The sequence below is a fragment of the Culex quinquefasciatus genome, chromosome 1 (assembly GCF_015732765.1).
Source record: "Culex quinquefasciatus strain JHB chromosome 1, VPISU_Cqui_1.0_pri_paternal, whole genome shotgun sequence".
Taxonomy (NCBI): Eukaryota; Metazoa; Arthropoda; class Insecta; order Diptera; family Culicidae; genus Culex; species Culex quinquefasciatus.
Genome location: NC_051861.1, coordinates 81,696,801 through 81,710,004, shown reverse-complemented (window position 1 = coordinate 81,710,004; position 13,204 = coordinate 81,696,801). Strand labels below are relative to the sequence as shown.

At 31.1% G+C, this 13,204-nt stretch overlaps 1 protein-coding gene across 4 annotated transcripts in view; it reads right to left on the bottom strand.

The window, feature by feature from the left end:
* The window catches only part of LOC119766105 (sushi, von Willebrand factor type A, EGF and pentraxin domain-containing protein 1), a 58,799-nt gene extending 57,680 nt beyond the window's left edge, over nt 1-1,119 (bottom strand). The window contains exons 1-2 of one of the 4 annotated variants that reach the window (XM_038250499.1): nt 1,063-1,119; nt 65-645 (exon numbers count right to left, since the gene is read on the bottom strand). In XM_038250499.1, the coding sequence (XP_038106427.1) occupies nt 65-212 (148 nt within the window). In that variant the 5' untranslated portion in view covers nt 213-645; nt 1,063-1,119. The other 3 variants (XM_038250503.1, XM_038250513.1, XM_038250509.1) reach the window with 3 other exon arrangements.
* Nucleotides 1,120-13,204: the final 12,085 nt, after the last annotated feature.

Sequence of the window (13,204 nt, the reverse complement as noted above, 5' to 3'; positions counted from 1 at the left end):
GATTGAAGTCACTACAAAAGTGAAATAAACCCTCATTCGCTACGTTTCCTCCAGCCGCACTTACCTTGACAATTGACACCATCTATCCAACTAGCAGTGACGTGTAGAATGTAAACAATCGCCAGCAACTTTACCGACGACCTCCAACAATTTCCTCCTGCTCCTCCTCCGCCCCCTCCTCCATCGTGCCTCCCCCTGCGCCATCGCACCATTTCGACAACCACCTTTCTCCTGGCGTCGTCGTCGAATTTGAATCGAAATGACTTTTTTTCTCTTGTCACTGCAAAAAACGCCTCGCAATCGAACGCATTTGCGTTTCCTTCCAAGAAGTGAAGGGGAACTTCACCACCACCGTCACTTGTTTAAACTTGAATTTTACACTCGTACACAGCAATATCAACAACAACGAGGCACTTGTTTATCACTTTCAAAATTAATACGATTTAATTTGAGCTCCCCCCGCTCGTTCGAAACGGTTTCAATTTTGCTTGCTTCCTTTATTATTTCATCGCCGGATCGCCGCCTCTCAAGAGTTGCACAACTTCCTCGCCGTCAACCGATAAGTTGCCGTTTATCGAAACAATTATCACACTTTAGTAGCACGCTCTCAAGTTGGCCTTTTTACGGCCTTTTCTTTCGCTAAATCTGAAAAATAGACACAAAAGGTTTGAAATTTGGTGCTTCGTCGCTTCACCCTCACGCAGCTCGCCAAGTCTCCAACCGCGCCAAACTGGTTTTTGGCGCACACAAACAAGGGTGACCAAGTCTTCCTGTTCTTAGCAGAACTTCACCACTAGCCTAGTAGAACTGGGCCAGCACTAACACCACTATCAAAGAGCCTCTAAGTAACTCCTTGATCTGGTTCCGACGGCGACATCAACGTCGGGGCAGCCTTTCAACACAACACACAGAAACAAGCGAGAAACCCCCCAACAGAAGAAGAAAAAATGTCACACTCTCACAGTCGTAAAACCGCTCGAAGACGAAGACAACAACAACAACTATAACAACAACCTCTCTATCACGTGGACCTCAAGAAATCGTCCAGAAGAGTGGATCTACCTTTCCAAGCGGTTACCGTCTACACCGTTCCGAAGTTGCACTGGTACTGGATCGTGAACGGACGACGAAGGTGAGTGTGCCCGCGCGAAACCACCACGATCGAAGGTGGCCGAGTGCGATGTTTTAGCGTCGTGGTGTGCGAAACATTGGGCGTCGCGACGCCGCTGTTTGGTGAGCGAGGGTCGATGTTTTTATTTTTTGTTTGTAATACAAAATAAGGAAAAAGCGGACTTTTTGTTATTAAAAAATACTTGAAATCGATGTTTTTTTGTAACAGCTTTCTGAACATTTTTTAAAAAGTGGCGAACAAAATGACAAATAACAAATCGATTTATCTGTACTCTCTTATGCTAACCAGATAGGAACACAAGCATAACAAATAACAAATAACAAATAACAAATAACAAATAACAAATAACAAATAACAAATAACAAATAACAAATAACAAATAACAAATAACAAATAACAAATAACAAATAACAAATAACAAATAACAAATAACAAATAACAAATAACAAATAACAAATAACAAATAACAAATAACAAATAACAAATAACAAATAACAAATAACAAATAACAAATAACAAATAACAAATAACAAATAACAAATAACAAATAACAAATAACAAATAACAAATAACAAATAACAAATAACAAATAACAAATAACAAATAACAAATAACAAATAACAAATAACAAATAACAAATAACAAATAACAAATAACAAATAACAAATAACAAATAACAAATAACAAATAACAAATAACAAATAACAAATAACAAATAACAAATAACAAATAACAAATAACAAATAACAAATAACAAATAACAAATAACAAATAACAAATAACAAATAACAAATAACAAATAACAAATAACAAATAACAAATAACAAATAACAAATAACAAATAACAAATAACAAATAACAAATAACAAATAACAAATAACAAATAACAAATAACAAATAACAAATAACAAATAACAAATAACAAATAACAAATAACAAATAACAAATAACAAATAACAAATAACAAATAACAAATAACAAATAACAAATAACAAATAACAAATAACAAATAACAAATAACAAATAACAAATAACAAATAACAAATAACAAATAACAAATAACAAATAACAAATAACAAATAACAAATAACAAATAACAAATAACAAATAACAAATAACAAATAACAAATAACAAATAACAAATAACAAAAACAAAACAAAAAACAAAAACAAAAACAAAAACAAAAACAAAAAACAAAAACAAAAAACAAATAACAAATAACAAATAACAAATAACAAATAACAAATAACAAATAACAAATAACAAATAACAAATAACAAATAACAAATAACAAATAACAAATAACAAATAACAAATAACAAATAACAAATAACAAATAACAAATAACAAATAACAAATAACAAATAACAAATAACAAATAACAAATAACAAATAACAAATAACAAATAACAAATAACAAATAACAAATAACAAATAACAAATAACAAATAACAAATAACAAATAACAAATAACAAATAACAAATAACAAATAACAAATAACAAATAACAAATAACAAAACAAATAACAACAAATAACAAATAACAAATAACAAATAACAAATAACAAATAACAAATAACAAATAACAAATAACAAATAACAAATAACAAATAACAAATAACAAATAACAAATAACAAATAACAAATAACAAATAACAAATAACAAATAACAAATAACAAATAACAAATAACAAATAACAAATAACAAATAACAAATAACAAATAACAAATAACAAATAACAAATAACAAATAACAAATAACAAATAACAAATAACAAATAACAAATAACAAATAACAAATAACAAATAACAAATAACAAATAACAAATAACAAATAACAAATAACAAATAACAAATAACAGATAACAAATAACAAATAACAAATAACAAATAACAAATAACAAATAACAAAAATGACAGATAACAAATAACAAATAACAAATAACAAATAACAAATAACAGATGACAAATAACAAATAACAAATAACAAATAACAAATAACAAATAACAAATAACAAATAACAAATAACAAATAACAAATAACAAATAACAAATAACAAATAACAAATAACAAATAACAAATAACAAATAACAAATAACAAATAACAAATAACAAATAACAAATAACAAATAACAAATAACAAATAACAAATAACAAATAACAAATAACAAATAACAAATAACAAATAACAAATAACAAATAACAAATAACAAATAACAAATAACAAATAACAAATAACAAATAACAAATAACAAATAACAAATAACAAATAACAAATAACAAATAACAAATAACAAATAACAAATAACAAATAACAAATAACAAATAACAGATAACAAATAACAAATAACAAATAACAAATAACAAATAACAAATAACAAATAACAAATAACAAATAACAAATAACAAATAACAAATAACAAATAACAAATAACAAATAACAAATAACAAATAACAAATAACAAATAACAAATAACAAATAACAAATAACAAATAACAAATAACAAATAACAAATAACAAATAACAAATAACAAATAACAAATAACAAATAACAAATAACAAATAACAAATAACAAATAACAAATAACAAATAACAAATAACAAATAACAAATAACAAATAACAAATAACAAATAACAAATAACAAATAACAAATAACAAATAACAAATAACAAATAACAAATAACAGATGACAAATAACAAATAACAAATAACAAATAACAAATAACAAATAACAAATAACAAATAACAAATAACAAATAACAAATAACAAATAACAAATAACAAATAACAAATAACAAATAACAAATAACAAATAACAAATAACAAATAACAAATAACAAATAACAAATAACAAATAACAAATAACAAATAACAAATAACAAATAACAAATAACAAATAACAAATAACAAATAACAAATAACAAATAACAAATAACAAATAACAAATAACAAATAACAAATAACAAATAACAAATAACAAATAACAAATAACAAATAACAAATAACAAATAACAAATAACAAATAACAAATAACAAATAACAAATAACAAATAACAAATAACAAATAACAAATAACAAATAACAAATAACAAATAACAAATAACAAATAACAAATAACAAATAACAAATAACAAATAACAAATAACAAATAACAAATAACAAATAACAAATAACAAATAACAAATAACAAATAACAAATAACAAATAACAAATAACAAATAACAAATAACAAATAACAAATAACAAATAACAAATAACAAATAACAAATAACAAATAACAAATAACAAATAACAAATAACAAATAACAAATAACAAATAACAAATAACAAATAACAAATAACAAATAACAAATAACAAATAACAAATAACAAATAACAAATAACAAATAACAAATAACAAATAACAAATAACAAATAACAAATAACAAATAACAAATAACAAATAACAAATAACAAATAACAAATAACAAATAACAAATAACAAATAACAAATAACAAATAACAAATAACAAATAACAAATAACAAATAACAAATAACAAATAACAAATAACAAATAACAAATAACAAATAACAAATAACAAATAACAAATAACAAATAACAAATAACAAATAACAAATAACAAATAACAAATAACAAATAACAAATAACAAATAACAAATAACAAATAACAAATAACAAATAACAAATAACAAATAACAAATAACAAATAACAAATAACAAATAACAAATAACAAATAACAAATAACAAATAACAAATAACAAATAACAAATAACAAATAACAAATAACAAATAACAAATAACAAATAACAAATAACAAATAACAAATAACAAATAACAAATAACAAATAACAAATAACAAATAACAAATAACAAATAACAAATAACAAATAACAAATAACAAATAACAAATGACAAATTTCTCGGCACAGTTATAAAAACCAATTAATTTAGAAATAATTTTAGAATGAAATATTTTCGTATGAATGATAAAAATATATGAATTGATGATTCGAGAAAAACGTTAAACCTTACATGCTAAAAAGATTTTTAAGTCGACAATGCTCGAAAGATATCACAGAAAAATACCATAAAACTGCCTGTCCCTGATAAAACGGCTCGCTCTGTTTTAAACAGCGATTAGTCCCTTCAAAACAATGATTTTACAGTTGTTGAATGAAGCCATAAAAACCCTTTAAATGCAATTAAGAAATTCCCGTGAGCAATCCATGTCAAAAAGCCATCACCGGGTCAACTCCAGAAAAGAAAACTTAAGACAAGCTTAGATCTCTTAAGCGATTTAGTATACGATTTAGGCGCCCTTCAAGCTGTGCTCAATTGCTCATTTAGTGTGGGAAACAAAATCACCCCACTTTCTTTCCAGAATGAATAGGGTGCGCATTCCTCTCTTATTTCGGGAGCTTTTAATTGTTGTTGATGTGCGCTTTTCAAGTCATCAGCCAGCAGCAGCATTTTGAGGGCCAACCACCATTCAGAGAGTTAAAACTATTCATAAGATTAAGCTTGGTAAAATACATTTGAGTGAGGATCTAGGGAATTGATTTTAAAATTAGTTTTCATACCTTTAAACTCTACGAGGAATTTTGAATGACTATGTTAGTGACCGTTTTTAGTTCGATAGTCTTAATTTGTAAATTCAATTTCTCATTTTTTTTATCACATAGTGTGATATAATTTAATACAAAATTATGCATTTAAGAAAAACCTAGGCGAAGCTTTCGAACAAAATAAAAATAGTTTTCTAAAGTAGCACCACAAATCAAGCTTACGAGAAAGCTTAACTTGCATGCTATCTTGCATTCAAGTTGTTTGTGCCAAGAAAGATCATAGGAGAGCATGGCCAACTAGATAGCATTGCCGAAGTTCAAACTATGAAAAATTATTTTCTTATTTAAGAAATTGTTTTTTTTTTCAAATTTTGATCAGAGTTTGCAAATTTTGAAAGTCGATTTTGATCAACGTTTCCAATAATTGCAAATTTGAGGAAGATTTCTACCTCTCTAACAATTGGGTCCTATAATTATGCTTAAAGTTATGATATTATTGTTCACAACGATAAAGCTAAGCTGAGTAACTTTGTACGACCGCAAATGATTTAAAATGGATTTTTTAAATTAAAAAGAAATAACTTTGCGGCCCTTCATGACAGAAAAGGTCCTACTTGACAGCTTGCTCCAAGGAGACCATAGTTGATCCATTGAAAATAAGGTTGTCTAGTCAATTTATTTTTTGAATTAAAATGAAAAAAAGTGATCAGAAATGGTTTTCAATCGTGTTTTTTGCAGTTGTACAAAAAAATCTACAAAGGGTTTTAAGACCCTATTCTTCAAGAATGATTGAAATGGTTCACATTGTTCCCAATAATATTTTGTGTAAAATACTAACTGCATAAGCTAGAAATTTGATTGTAAAGTGTTATTTTGTAACGATAATCTTCCGTTTTTAAATGAGACCATTTTGAAAATCTTGCTGCAATTTTGAATTATGCTTTTTTTTATTCTTTTCTTCCTTTTTTGAACATAGTCGAGGTTTAAAAACATCAAATATTTTTAATATTCTAAGAATCTTTTTTCTTAAAATTTTAATTTCCGAAATGGTGAGATCAATTTTAATCAATTTCCTTTTTAACACCATTTTATTTCTCCGAAAAACTCCCTAAAAGGTTACAATCAGAACTTGAAACCACCTTCAACCAAAATTATCACTCGGCAATCTTTCAACGCCATATCGGATAACAGAGTGAAACTCCGCCGTCGCAACCAAACGGTCTAATTTATGACATTCGGCGAGTTTCCTGTAATGGTGGGAACCCGTCACCTTACCTTCCCTTTGGACGACAACGACGACTTTGAAGAGACGTCGAACCGAGCGGAAAAGTTCATGATTGATGGCTCAGTTGAGATTCGACGCTTGCGATTACTCAACTCAATGCCCGCGACCGACTTTTTATCAGTTTGAGACCTGCGAGAGAGACTTGGTGAGAGCGATGAGATATGCGATATGATTATGATGGGGGGTTTGGATCACAGACAAATAGACCATCTAAAATTAAAATGTATGGTATCAACAAATTTTGAAATTAAAAAAATGAATATCCAAAGCAATTCACCTAATTGTAAACCTTGCATTAAAAACAAAACATACTCAAAAAACGCTACCTTCTTATCTGTGAAGCTCAGTTTGACCGCTCGCGCGAGATAGGAAGTGCGTAATTGGCTCGGCGGAACCTGGCGCGCATTTCGCCGCTCGCCGCCGCCGGGCCATCACTTACTCGGGCTTTGAATTGAAATGATGCACTTTTTAAGGCCGTGGCGCTGGCTGATGCGCGGTCAATTATCGTCACTTTTCCCCTATCACACCCTCCCGAACCCGGGTGTGGTTCCCTCTCAGCCGGGGACGCCTCATGATTTTTTCAACTGTTTATTAAGGGTACACAACAACCAATGAAGTTGATGTCTTTTTATTCCAAAATTGTCTAACTTACAGACCCATTACTGCAACATCCCGGTTGTAAAAATAGTCAAACTGTAATTTTTGTATAGACAGTACTTTAGAGGATGAATAAAAAATCAATTTAATAGTTCCCGTAGTTTTGAAGATACTAGAATGTCTGTAACAAAAATCTTGATGTAGAAGCTCTGGTTGATGTGCTCCGTTAAACTTCAAATAAATCAAGCAGAATTTTACTCTTTTGCATTAAACCTAATATTTAAAATTCTTAAAAAATAAAAAAAATATGGAAATAGAAATCAGTACTGGTTCAATTCAAACAGGCTATTGCAAATATGTTATAAATTGTTTGCTTTGTTTTGAAAACTAATGATTGAAAAACAACTGAACTAGTGTTATATGCATTTTAAAACACTTTTTTCATCCAAGTGTTTAAACTAAGGGTTATAATTTAAATTGTTGTATTTTTTTTTATATTTGCATCGGCTTAAAAAATATTTTTCATGAACGTTTCCGATTCGGGTCAACCTCCGCAAACTCACACGAAATCGGAAAAAAGATGCCCTGACCCCCTTAGATATCCGTGAAACATTGTTCTATGGGGTATTCGTGATCACGAATTCGAGGTTCATTTTTTTTTAAATTCTCATGAAAGTAAAGTGACCCCTTTCAAGTTTATGGACTTAAATGATTTTTGGCTCGATACTGTGAGAATAGAGAGTTATTATATTTATTTTTCAGTAAGTTTGAAAGTTTACATTTTTGTAATTTCACAAAATATCGTGTATTTTGAAAATGTTCAAATTTTCATAATTTGCAATATGGCTATCAAACGATACGAAATTTTGTATGCATTTTCACACAAAAAAACTTTACTTGATCCACCTTTAGGTGGTTGGTGCCTTCCTCGCATATTTTTATCAAAATATATAAGACCCGGCCTCAAAAAAAGTTTATTAAATACATTAAAGTACTTAAAACTTTTGATAGGTTTGTCAGATCTTCAATCTTTTGGGTTTGTTGGAAAGGTCTTTTGATTACCTATCCAACGATGGGTCGCATGATAGGTCCGAAAAACTTTTTCATCAAAATATTTGAGATCCGGCCTCAAAAAAGTGTATAAATAACACTTAAGTGCTCATAACTTTTGATGGGGTTGTCAGATCTTCAATCTTTTGAACGCGTTGGAAAGGTCTTTTAAATACCTTTTTTAAATGTATAGCATGGCGGGTTTTCTTACAAAAACCACCCTTTTTACAATCTTCGAAAGCTTAGCTAAAATTGTTTTTTTTAGCATAACTTTTCTTAACTTCATAATATTAACTAGGGTCTTGTGGGACCCCAAGACGGATCGAATGAGACCAAAACGGTCTAAATCGGTTTAGCCAGTCCGGAGATAATCGTGTGCATATTTTTCAGTGCACGGACTAACAGACATGCTCACGCACAGACATTTGTTCAGAATTTGATTCTGAGTAGGTATATGTGAAGGTGGGTCTACGAGGTCGAATAAAGAAGTTCATTTTTCGAGTGATTTTAAAGCCATTCCTCATTGAGGTGAGGAAGGCAAAACACTAATTTTTTGTAAAAATATTTAAATTGTCACAAAATACCGTTTATTTTCGAAAAAAACTCGTTTTTTTTAATTTCCCATATAAGTCATTCCAGGTCAACTGAGTACACTTTTGGACTCGACCTTCACCGATTTGGACCAAACATGGAGGGAACGTTCATCTATTGATAGTTAACAGAAATCCCAAGTTTGGTGCTGATTGGACCATCCCTCTATTTTAGGCACCATCCTCTTTTTTTAATGATTTTCTAACAAACTTTTTTTCTTTTAATCATAACTTTGCAACTATTTGAGCACAAGACATTCTACAGGTTGCATTCTATAGAAAATTGTCCAAGGAATTCGATAAAAATAAAATTTTAGCTTTTGAATGCCCATTAATATTGTATTTTAACGTTTTAAAAGGGTGCACATCAACCAGAGCTTTTGCACCCAGATTTTTATTGCAGACATTTTAGTATTTTCAAAATTACGGGTACTATCGAATTTTTTTATTCATCCCCTAAGTACTGTCCACAAAGTAATTTACAACAAAGTTTGACTAATTTTACAATCCCGTTGTTGCAGGATTGGGTCCGTAAGTTTGACAATTTTGGAATAAGAAGACAAAAACTTCCTTCGATGCTGTGTACCCTTAAGTTTTAAAATTCAGTTTTAACCAATTCATTATATTTTTATTAGTTTTATTTTATCACCATCGTGTTCCCCGGAAATTTTTTCATAATAATCAATGTAGACCTCAAATTAAAATGATCTTTTGGTGAGATACAGCGATTTTACTGGAAAAAGTTTGATTTTGCGCTGCACTCTGTCCTATGAATTCAAATCCGAAATAAGTTTCACACATATAAAAACCGAACTATGCGGGATTCATCCTTTTTTATTGAAAAGTACACCATGTTCTTCCGAGTGCTGCGCAAAATCAAACTTTTTTCAGTAAAATCGCTGTATCTGGCCAATAGTTCATTTTAGTTTGAGGTGTACGTTTATTACTACGTAAAATTGTCCGGGGAACAAGATGGTGATAAAATAAAACATATAAAAATACAAGGAATTGTTCAATAACTGACTTTTAATACTCAAAACGTGAAAATATAATATTAGTGGGCATTTAAGAGTTAAAATTTTATTTTTATCGAATTCCTAGGACAATTTTCTATAAAATGCAACCTGTAGAAAGTCTTTTGCTCAAGTATTTGCAAAGTTATGATTAAAATAAAAAAAAAGTTTTTAAGAAAATCGTCCAATCAGCACCAAACATGGGATTTCTGTTAACTATCGATAGGTGAACGTTCCCTCCATGTTTGGGTCAAATCGGTGAAGGTCGAGTCCAAAAGTGTACTCAGTTGACCTGGAATGACCCATATGCATATCAAACGATGAACTTTCTTCACCCGCGAATGAGAGTGGAGACGAAACACGCAAAAGAAAATCGTTCTCAAACTTTTCAAAAAATCAGTAGATGATTTTTTGCGATTCTCATTGTTAGCACCACTTAGCTAATTTATTTAGTTTTGTTTACAATCATTGTTCATCTACGAACAGTAACAGGACGTATGACATTACACCCGCAAGTTTAGTAGAGAAATCGATGTTCCACCCAATAATCGTGGTGATGATTTTGTCAGATTACTTCTACCGATTTTTGTGCGCGAGAGAGGAGAGCTAAGTTCCCTTTCGATTTTAATGAGCGTCAAAAGATTTTTTATATGGAGATTCTTCCGTCGCTGTTTTAAACTCAGATACTTTTTTCAGCCAAAAATAAAACTTTTTACATCAACTTTGAAAAATACTATAAAAACTTCATCATCCCGGTACAAGCATCGAACTCACAACCTCTGAAATTCAGCACACCGCTAGTTGAAACCCATCTCCTACCGGTCAGTATTCCCAGTGAGCATATTTGCTCTTTGGAGGGATCTGACTTTGCCGAGCCAGACAGGAATCGAACCCATCACCTTCCGTTTACACGGCGAAACCCGTTACCTCACGGCCATGGTAGCTCGGCCTTATTGTCGGTGATTATCGTTATCGTCCCGATGAAATTTCTTTTTCGAATCATGAACTTTATTTTGTGTTTTAGAATTTCTCGACTTTGACATCAAATTAGAATTATGCGTTTCTGTTTCAGTTGAATTTGAATGTTCGATTTTTTTTACATTATTAAATGCATTATCTCAATAATTCATATATGACATTGGCGGCCAAAATCTTAGAATTACGATTTTCAAATAACAACGAAATTTTGTTTCTACGAGAACCCGAAGTGAATTTTTCCTAGAACTTCGGATTATCGAGTCTGGATTGTATTTAAATAGAGTATCAGATCAAATGCGTTTAAATTCGTTTGATCAATTTATGACCCACCAAATTCTAATTTAAATTCTTTACTCTTCAAATTCAACCACCCACGTCACTTTTGAAGTCGTCGTACTCCGAACCATTACGCTCCATTAACCCGAATAAGTTTCCACAACGCACAACAAACCATGCTCCTCCACACCCCGCCAATCGCCCTAACCTCAAACTCTGGAAAGTTTTGTTTTTGTTTTGCTTTGCATCTCCGCTACCTTCCAACATTTCAACATTCCGCACTTCCGTCCGGAGGGGGCCACATGACTTCTGCGCGCGTTTAAACGCTCGTAACGTTAATCTATTAATCCAATTCTGAGCCGGCTGCCGGTTTAGCCGTGGTTATTTTTAACCCATTGCCAGCCGGCATTTCAACTTCCACCCACACGCACAAACACACCAAATAGATGGATATGGTAAACACACCGGAGATTTGTGATTTTCTTGTTATGTCCGTCCGCCCGGACCAGATTGCCGGAAGACGGCGACTAGATTCTGGAAGAGTCTAGCGAAATCTTAAACTAGAAGCGCTCAAGTGGCACTAATTTATGGCGGTCGCCATTATGGCTAGAAGTGTCAAATTAGGGAAAGAATTTAAAACAGAATAAAAAAAATCTGTTCGCTCAAAATATGTTGCTATTGTAATTAAAATTGATACAAAAAGCAACTTTAACGAGCATTCTCATTTAAATTCAATCTGGAATAGCATTTCTAACAAAACAATTCCAACAATTTACCATGACCGCCATTATGGCGGTAGCGTTGAGGCCCAGAACCAGAACGAGGCATACTGTGTGTTTGTGTGAGGCCTACTGAGGTTTGCTTCCGCAATAAGGAAAAGTCGATGTTCTGGTGCTGGTTCACTGATCTTTCGCTGGAAACGGGCAGACAGAGGCATCGAATCGCATGGAGTTCTACTCTGAACATAACCTAAATTATGGTGTGGGCTTGTGACGGTGGACTGGCTGCATGTGGTGAAGAGTTGTTGATGAAAAACATTAGGCTTGAAGAGGAACTGAGAGGAATAAAGAGAGAAAGAAATTGAGAAGCATTTGAGAGAATTTAATTCACAGGTTGAGGGAATTACAAAAACAGATCATGCAGTTAGTAATAGCATTTTAATGAGTTTTAAATTTTGCTCAACTGATTGTTGCTTACACATGCTCATGTCAATATGAGATATTTTTTTGAACTTCAATCTTTCCGATCTCAATATTGCCATTTGTCATGGCTTGCAAAGACATTTTTTTTGCGAAACGATGCTGTGAAGACTGTTTGTTCAAACTAGAACGTTTGTTACGGTATGTCCACGCATACTTCCCATTGTAGATTCTATGCAATTGGAACCGTACTCAGAATCCTCTCTGCAGTAAACACGGCACAGTTAGCCTGGAAAAAAACGAGCATGGATTTTCAGAATGAGTTGGGCTCTTTGTTCATAATAAAAGTAAGTTAATTACTTTCTTCAAATCACGTCTCGAGAACAGACAAAAACTGTTGCACGTGTAACATTCTCACTCTCTCACTAACTCTCTCACACGAGAACAATTCCCTCTCTAATGAGCGTGATCGCTCCATTTATCTCTCAAACTCTCTCTCACAACCTCACACGATCGTTTGAGCATAGCTGATCCAGCCAAAGCAAGAGGGCCACGCATCTTCTTCGCAAAG